At 36.8% G+C, this 9673-nt stretch overlaps 2 protein-coding genes across 3 annotated transcripts in view; both read left to right on the top strand.

Moving 5' to 3' along the window:
- Positions 1-4704, top strand: part of LOC135623275 (uncharacterized) — a 10094-nt gene extending 5390 nt beyond the window's left edge. The window contains exons 3-4 of the mRNA XM_065126059.1: positions 3618-3730; positions 4072-4704. Of these exons, the coding sequence (XP_064982131.1) occupies positions 3618-3730; positions 4072-4441 (483 nt within the window). The 3' untranslated portion in view covers positions 4442-4704. The remainder of the gene's footprint in view (positions 1-3617; positions 3731-4071) is intronic.
- Positions 4705-4883: 179 nt separating this feature from the next.
- LOC103998468 (protein FLX-like 1) lies at positions 4884-9166 on the top strand. 2 transcript variants are annotated; one of them, XM_065126058.1, is made up of 6 exons: positions 4884-5022; positions 5101-5483; positions 5574-5806; positions 7899-8062; positions 8628-8710; positions 8809-9166. In XM_065126058.1, the coding sequence occupies exons 1-6, from the start codon at positions 4926-4928 to the stop codon at positions 8905-8907; spliced, it is 1059 nt and encodes a 352-aa protein (XP_064982130.1). In that variant the 5' UTR covers positions 4884-4925; the 3' UTR covers positions 8908-9166. The 2 variants fall into 2 exon arrangements, with proteins under 2 accessions (XP_064982130.1, XP_009418226.2); XM_009419951.3 differs by having other exon boundaries at positions 4887-5022; positions 5105-5483.
- Positions 9167-9673: the final 507 nt, after the last annotated feature.

The following is a 9673-nucleotide window of genomic DNA, read 5'->3' as shown; positions in this document are numbered from 1 at the left end:
GAGCCTGTAGCTTCCTTCCACCGTCGCTCCGTGTGCAGTTCCTTCCACCATCGAGGGAGAGGACCGTAGGTTCCTCCGCCACCGACGAACACCTTTGAAGCTTCCTTCGCCCACAACGTCGTTGTTTGCAGCTTCCATTGCTACCGCTGCTGCTGTCCGCATCTTCCGCAACTACCGTTTGCAGCTTCCTCTGCTGTCGCGATTGTCATCCACAGCTTCCTCCACCACCACTACTGTCGTCTGCTGCTTCCTTCATCATCGTAGCCTTCTCTTTCTCCACTTTCTATTGTCGGTGACACTTTTCTCCCTCTTTGCTATTGTTAATAGTTCTTTTCTTCTCCTCTAACTACTGTTAACGGTAAATGATATACTATTAACAGTAGATTGTTAACTACTGTACAAAACAATCTTTATTTACTAGATTGATAATATACTATTTAGATTGTAACACTGCTAATCATTGTTTATTTAAAATTATTATTAGGGTTTCAGGATAAATAGCTAGTGTATAAAGCAATTCAATAGATTCATTTTAATTTAATATTATATTTTTATTTATATAATCATATTTATCAATTATATCATATATTTTTTAATATTTTAGAGCGTCTCACTTCGCTCGGGCGAACACCTAGTGCCTTAGGCATTTTGGGACCTTGGCGTCTTTTGGTGCCTAGTGCTTTTTAAATCACTATATAACATAAGATTCAACTTAATGCCTTGTAAGAATAGAACCATGAATCAATAATTGAACCCTTTGATTTTGATATGTTGTTAATAGCAACATAATACTCCGACTTAGTCTCACATTGGAAGTGAGAGATGATTTAAATGGATTTATAAGGGCTAGATAGGTCTATCACAATTAACTTGTGCTAAAGCATTTTAGATTAGTGTTACAAACTCAACAAGTTGACGAGTTGATTATTATATCAGACCAAGTCTTGACAAATGATATTAGAGGTGACACTCAAAGTTGATTATCCTAATATTGGACATGGTGCTACATCCTTACGTGGTTCTGCCCAAGGTGTTGACACCCAAACAACACCTATGTGCAAGGGTCCTTGTGTAGTCCATTAAGGATGTGAACATAGAAGATAAGGAAATATTAGAAAGGCGAATGTGTGAGTAATTTACTGCCCATCACAAAAAATGGAAGAAAATTTGGAACATAAGCAACACAAAGCAACTAGTTTTTATTAAGTACAAAAGACTCATAAGTGGCTGAATGCGTGTGCGGATGATTAATCACACACAAAGGGCTTTTAAAGGTTGGTACATGCCTAATGTTCACCTGACAATTTCATCGAACAGAAGACGAGTATGCTAAAGACGCTGCATCACTCCTCAGACATATAACCAAAGTTTAATTTGACCTGTTGTCACCCAGAGGGGATTCTAGGATGCTAAGACAACTGATGTTTCTTGTCGCAAGGTCATCAGTCAAAAGTCAACCAATGATACATGAAAACAGAAATGTTTTGACTCTTTTTCCCTTTGACCAATGTCGCATAACAAAGAATGTTTCCTAATTTTACAAGATGGAAACAAAAAAGAAAAACACTACCACGAGGCTAATAGTACTACTTCATGCCCCGAACAAGTTTCTTATGATAAAACAAACTAAAACACCAAAACGTAATAGAAAACAATATTGAAAAGGATCACCGATATGCATTACACACATTGATTTCATTGCTTCATAACATTCCCCTCACTTATTCCTTCGACCTTTGGTCTAAGCTTTTGTGAATGGTGTAACTCGATCATCTTCCGGTGCAACCTACTTCTACCATTGAGATGCCGACCTTGATCCATGCACTTTGTTGTAATTCACCACTATGTTGGTTCAACTTAGGAAGTTGGTTAAGTTAGGACACTTCATATTGATTCCTTCGAATCAGTTACTCGACAAGGTTCATCCTTGGTGCCATCTATCCCTTAGCTTTAATGTTGGACACGATCATTTAGTGAGTTGTTGGATGCCTATAATATGTGGACCAATAAAGTAGTTTTTAGGAATCTTTGCAGTGAAGAAAAAAAGAATATATATATATATATATGTATGTATATATATATACATACATATGTATATGTGTATATATACATATATATATATATATATATATATGTATATATATTTTTACGTGTGTGTGTATATATATATATATATATATATATGTTTGTTCTAGAAGCTGATGCTGAATTGGGCTTTACTTTTCCATCAAAGAAATTAACTGTTCCAAGATTAGCAGATGATATCTCTGGGTAATGCTATACTTGATAGTACATCTCAAGGATAAATTCTTCCAAGAAAACAAATAATGCAGGAGACCATGCTATTTATTAACTAGAAACAGTATGGTTGTTGGTTTTCAGTGACAGGATTTATTATATTTGTACCCTTTAATCATTAAATTACTCAAGTGGATAATTAATTATGTCGATGGCCCTTTAATGTCTTTAATCTTGATTAAGTACTTCTTGATGTTATCATGCAATTCAAAGTGAATAAGAAACATTACTTGGGAAATATATTCCTTGAAGATCAGTATCTTGGAGATATCCATAGTGGAAAAAAGGAACTTGGTTGGCTGCGAGAAAGAGGGTTAGGCTTCACATAGAGCCTTATATGGGAGGTACTAAATGGAAAAAAAAGTGAAGAAATATAGAGAGATGAAATAGAACAGACAAAAGAAGGGAATGAGAAGGCTGCCAAAATCAGCTGGTGTGAAAAGCCAGACTATGTTCTAGTTTAGAGAAAATATGAATCTATATAAAATAAAAATAGTTCTGATCGTATTGCTCAACACTATTTTCTTTTAAGGCTGCTTCATTTTTTGTAGATGTTCCAACTGTTTGATGCTCTCTCATGGAAGAATTTTGGTTCTTTTCCTAGAACTAGATAGATAGCAGAAAAATGATATAAAACATGGAAAATGTAAAAATACCATAATTCTCACTGCTGCTTCTGTAAATATGCTAGTTTAGAGAAAATATGAATCTATATAAAATAAAAATAGTTCTGGTCTTTTTGCTCAACACTATTTTCTTTTAAGGCTGCTTCATTTTTTGTAGATGTTCCAACTGTTTGATGCTCTCGCATGGAAGAATTTTGGTTCTTTTCCTAGAGCTAGATAGATAGCAGAAAAATGATATAAAAAAATGGAAAATGTAAAAATACCTTAATTCTCACTGCTGCTTCTGTAAAATGCTAGTTTAGAGAAAATATGAATCTATATAAAATAAAAATAGTTCTGATATTTTTGCTCAACACTATTTTCTTGTAAGGCTGCTTCATTTTTTGTAGATGTTCCAGCTGTTTGATGCTCTCTCATGGAAGAATTTTGGTTCTTTTCCTAGTGCCAGATAGATAGCAGAAAAATGATATAAAAATGGAAAATGTAAAAATACCTTAATTCTCACTGCTGCTTCTGTATATCTTTTTATACAGCCACCCTATCTCATTTGAATGTTGGAGATAAGTTTTAACATTACAAATTTGTGCTCATCTTCAAATTAATTTTCTATTCATCAATCATTTTATGGAATACTTAAGCAAGTGCCTTAAGAATAAATTTTTTTTATAAAATCAATTTCTGTTCATATTGCAGGTGGTAGGTATGCACTTCATGAATCCCCCTCCAATTATGAAACTGGTTGAGATTGTCAGAGGAGCTGACACTTCAGATGAGGTCTTCATGACAATAAAAACCTTGGCAGAAAGGTAAGGTTCAGATGGTTCCTAACCCAAGTGCATGAGTCAATGTATTTCCTTGATCTCAATTATAATTATGTAGCTTACTCAACTCAAGCTTATTGGTTCTTTGGATCTATATTGGCTAATATTTGTCTATGAAATGAGAGGAAACCCCACAATTCACGAGAATATTGTTTTGAGGAACGATGAATATTTTTAGAAACACCAATATTCCTGTTTTAGTAACTGTTAAGTTGATACAAAAGATTTTTTGAGGTTCTGTTTAGTGTTTGCTATCATTTAAGCACTATTTATTGTTTGCATGCCTATTCAGCTTCGCCTTGAATTGACGTCTCATTTTGTGACAGGCTTGGGAAGACTGTCATATGCTCCCAAGATTTCCCTGGCTTCATAGTGAACCGGATCCTGATGCCCATGATTAACGAGGCATTTTACGCTCTATACACTGGTGTTGCGACAAAAGAAGACATTGATACTGGGATGAAACTGGGTACTAACCATCCGATGGGTCCTCTACAACTTGCAGATTTCATCGGTTTGGATGTCTGCCTTTCGATACTGAAGGTGCTTTATGAAGGACTCGGAGACAGTAAATACAGCCCCTGCCCGCTCCTTGTTCAGTATGTTGATGCTGGTCGCCTTGGAAGAAAGCGCGGAACTGGTGTCTACAACTACCAAAACAAAACTCCAGCAGGCCATCCCTTATCTGCATTGTGAGTTGCTCAACAGATTTGAGGATGTCGTCTGAGAAGACATAATGTGAAGTTGTAGGAAATCCTGGAGCACAAGTAGTATTCCTCTGGTTGTTGGTGGATGTAAGTGATAATGATGTTAATGGCCTAGTGGTCTCCTTGTCTATCCTTGATGGATTGCCAACTCTGTAATGTACTTCAATAATTGCCCTCTAAGGGATCGAAAGTCTAGTTTAAAATATATATGACAATTGTAAAATTATCATATATATTTTATTTTAAACTATATATGACAATTGTAAAATTTTAGCAGACAAGAGTTTTTCAATATGCATGCATATTTTATACCTATTATTCTACGTGTAAAGAGGCATTATGTAACGATATTATTATACCTGCTATTTTTAAAACACAAGTTTGATTCAATTATATACATACAGTACATCTTGACACGGATTATTAATCCGCATCCGACAGAGCGTTCCCAGGAGCCTCTTTAGGATCATCTAATGCTATACGCCCTGTGTGATGAATACAATGCTTTAACATCAGACAGCGTTAAGATCCCACAGCGAAGGCTTGTTTCAAGTCCCTCGGGAGAAAGAGGTAACCACTGGTTTCCGATCACTTCGCCTCCGCGTTTCTCTTTGGGCTCTAAAAACCCTCGAATCTCCGTATCGGAAGCTAGGGTTTCGTCGACGATGTCGGGGAGGAGCCGTATGCCGCAGCACGGCATGAAGGGCCCACCGCCGTCGCTCCACGATGTGCCGCCACCCCCTTTCGGCGGCCGCGGGCGCGGCCCGATCCACCACGCCGCCCTCCTCAAGGAGATGCGAGACGGCCCCCCCTTCGGCCTCCGCGGTGGCCATGCCCCTCACCCTGCCGTCATCGAGGAACGCCTCGCCGCCCAACACCAGGAGATCCAGGGCCTCCTCGCCGACAACCAGCGCCTCGCCGCCACCCACGTCGCCCTCAAGCAGGAGCTCGACGCCGCCCAGCACGAGATCCGCCGCATGTCCCATGCTGTCGCCTCCATGCAAGCAGACAAGGATCTGCAGCTTCGTGAGGCACGGACTATGCAATCCCTAGGTTCTTGTTTTTAGATGAAAATAAATCAAGCTCTATTTTTAATCAAAATGCCCCTTAAAATTGAGTAGACTTATGAGAAGTCGATGAAGCTGGAATCGGAGCTGCGAGCTGCGGAGGCTATGAGGGGGGAGCTGATACAGATCCGTGGGGACATACAGAAGCTCAATGCGGTGAGGCAGGAGCTGACAGGTCAGGTTCAGGCCGTTACCCAGGACTTGACTCGTGCCTCGGCAGATTTGCAACAGGCACCAGCGATTAAAGCTGAAATTGAAGCCATCAAGCAGGAAACTCAACGGGCGAGGTAGTACTCATGAAACATGCTCATCATCTCTACTGCTAACCACACTTGTTTGTTCCACGTAAAAAATTAGTTGCTTTATCCAATATAATTGAAATAGAGTAAAAATTACAAAAACTATGATACTGAAAAGTCTGAATTGTAAACATGGAAAATCTTATAAGTAGCACATGACATATCCACGCACACACAAAATATGTACTTTTATATTGTTAAAATTTTATCCTTTTGTGTTTTCGATAATCTTTTATCATCAGATATAACATTTATGAGAAGTAGACAACCATTCATACAAGTGAAAACATTCACAATATATATATATATATATATATATATATATATATATATATATATATATAAACCAATTCTTATTATGTCTTGAAACTATATAAAAGTCTTTTATGTGTAGTTTCCTGGATCATGCTACCATTTGTCACAATATGGTTCTTGTTCCTGATTCATGCTACTTTTGCATCCTAGGTCATTGTGGTAATCCATTCAAAATGCCAAAAATTGGAATACTGTCTCATTAATGTCTTTGGTAATAGTTCCATAAGCATTGTTACTCTAGATATCTTCAAGAAAGCTAAAGGAAACATTGAACCATTTATGATAAAATAAATATATGGTTTTAAAATTTCTATGACCATTTTATTGATCCATTTTGATGCATGGTTAGCTATTTAGACTTTAGATCTCATCAAATGTAATAAATGACTTAAATAAGTGAATATCATGGGCCATGACAAATCACTAAACAAGCTAAGTGGCATAATGTTTACTCGTATCTATACACTGGTCTAAAGTGCACCACATTCTAGGTATTAGGTAACTATATTTCTGCATATATGTGATGTACTTACTCAAATTAGAGTAAATGGTGCAAGGGTTTAAGATGTTCTGAGGTACTTGACATGTGTTGGGAAGTAGCAAACGGGTATACTTGGGCTAAAGTGATTGGAAGTCGGTTCCTCTTAAGGGATAAAACCAATATGGATTTTTGCTGCAATTGGACAATGCCACAAGTAACGCCTTTTGGCTCTTTCATGGCTCAGTGAAAAATGATTCAGCTCTTTAGCCAACTCTTAGCAATGGAATTAACTCATATATAATTAATATGTAATCTACTATGAATAATGTTGACAATATCTGATACTAGTACATACCATAACAAACATCATATTAGCAACCTGGGATTTTAAATCCAATGGCTGCAGGCCACTAAAGTACTTTTCAAAAAATAAAGGGTACTCAGGAGTTCTCCTATGGCAGATCGAGGCCTTTGTTTGTTCATTCCTTTTCTCATCCCTCTTAAGAAATATAACTTGTAGTGATGATGCGGGTTACAAATGTTTTCTCTAACAATGTTATAAAGGCACAACTTAAGCTTGCCTCAGACATCCTGCCATGGTGCAACAGACATTTATAACCTTAGTGCTTCATTTGCATAAGCATATATTTATGAAACTAATGACAACTTGGTTTTAAGCCTAAACCCAACTTGAAAGTCATCAACTTTGAGAACAGATTGAAGTGGGTTAATATATGCTGTTCAGATTTGAATCATATGCAATATTGGAGTTTATTGGTTATCAAGGTTTTCAGATTAGACTTCTGATAGGTTTTTCTGATTGTGTAAACAATTGGTAACTTGTCAAAGTTAGCTCCAAATTGATTCTGAGAAGAGTTTTACTGCTTTACTGAAATATTTTGTTCGTCAGCAATTTTTGTCTAGTGTACATATTTGAATATTGGATGTTCACAATTACATAAAAGAGATATGATAGACTTTTGACTGTTTCCAGAATACTGTCAAAATTATTTGAAAATCTTGAGAAGGACTTAAAAGGTGAGGAATACCATCAGGTGTTAACCATGAATGAAACTTACCCTGTATATCTGTTACCTCTCATCGGAGCTGACAATGAGCCTGAAAGTGACCTCCGTGTTCAACAGGCCCATCTTGTGAAGCCTTGCCAATTAGTTGACAATGAGGCCCATATATGCCCATGGACCTGCCATTATTAATTCTACTTCTCCCTCTTTGCTATCCTTGAATGGTATTTTTGATCTTTTGAACAACAATGACTTATAGGGCTGCTATCGAGTATGAGAAGAAGGGTTATGCAGAGAATTATGAGCAAGGGCAAGTTATGGAGAAGAATTTGATTTCAATGGCACGTGAGGTTGAGAAGTTAAGAGCTGAGGTCGCTAATGCTGAAAAACGGGCACGAGCAGCTGCAGCTGCTGGGAATCAAGGTAGGTGCCTGAGTATTTAGTTACCTAAATTGTTTATGTTTTTGTATCAACGTATTCCATAATAATTTAATTCCATTGCCCTGTACATATTTGCATTAATTAAGTACCTAAAATCATTTCTGTCAGTTAACTATGGTAAATATTTCATTGGGTCTTCTGGCTTCCACTTTCGATGTTTGTGGTGGTTTTGGTATTAATCTGTTGCACTGATATTTGCATTAAAGTTTAATAAAAAAAATATATATCAGTTACACTAGGCCAATTAATTTAATTGATAGCCAAAGCTTAAAAATATAATCCAAGCACTTCTAGAATGGACCTCCTAAGGACTTCTAGAAATAATCAAGTTTATATGCACACATGTTAGGCTGGCAATTTAAGGCTCTCTCAAAGAGGACTTCTGTTCTTCAAGTCCTCCCAACAAGGACTTCTCATCTTCAACCTTTTTTTCAATACATTAGGATTTACAATTTGCACTTGTATTATATTTTGTTGCCTGCTTATACATTACTCTTTGCGGCAAAACTTGCATAATTTTAACTAGCTATATTTCTTTGATCAACAGGTGCAGTTTATAGTGGAAATTATGGCAATCCAGATCCCAATTATGGTGCAAATCCGTATCCATCTGGCTATGGCGTGAATCCTGTATGATTTTGCGTTGCATTTTGTATTAGCATTTTTCCAAAGTAGCTTGTTTTTTTAATATTATAGAATTATGATTTTGAACCGTCTCTAAACTATAGGTTCCTGGAGTGACGGATGCTGGTCCTCAGTATGGATCTGGGTCTGGCCATGGTTCTTGGGGAGCATATGACATGCAACGAGCTCATGGACGCCGATAAAAAAAGAGTGGCAGTCATCAGTGCTGCTATGCGTTTTCTATATATGATCCTCTGGGGGCAGCTTAATAGCTACCTCCCTAGTTTTCTATCGAGTGTCGTTGATCAGAAATGATGTGGTGGACAGACTCACTACAAATCTTTTGGGTGTTCACTATTCTAGCTTTTGGTTATGACAGTACGTGATTATTCGGCAAAAGCATTGCTCAATACTAATTTTAGTATGATATTTTTACCTGCAACATGGCTATTATTAACTAAATATGGTTCTCTTCAGTGATTAATTTACTGACATTATGATTGTTGATAACTGTGTGACACTTTTTAACTGTTTCTCGACCCTCTTTTTTGTTAACTGGTGTGATTAGTTGGAAACTTTAGATATCTGTTTATGTTGGATTCCTTCAGAATAAATTACTTAAAAAGTTATATGATTGTCCGGAACAGTTAATTTCCGAGTACATAGTGAGCCTAATTTTTATCACCGGTTGGGTTATTGTCAACAGAATGACTGACGAAATTATGGAGTTGGTTGTATGATTAAATATGCTGTTTGTAAGTCATTTGTATGTATCAAACAACAACTATTAATGAAATTAAATAAGTTTTTAATATATTAAATGTCCTTTCTTTCCGTTGTAGTTCTCACACCATTAATGGTAAGTGTTTTTACCTGAACCAATCTATTAGTTATATATCCAAAACCATACAGATGTGAGATTAATTTGGTTCAGTGCGGTTTTTGTTAAGCTTTAGAACCATAATGCCC

This window comes from Musa acuminata, chromosome BXJ2-9, assembly GCF_036884655.1.
Source record: "Musa acuminata AAA Group cultivar baxijiao chromosome BXJ2-9, Cavendish_Baxijiao_AAA, whole genome shotgun sequence".
Lineage (NCBI taxonomy): Eukaryota > Viridiplantae > Streptophyta > Magnoliopsida > Zingiberales > Musaceae > Musa > Musa acuminata.
The sequence above is the reverse complement of the archived record's forward strand: the minus strand, read 5'-3'. Positions and strand labels throughout refer to the sequence as shown.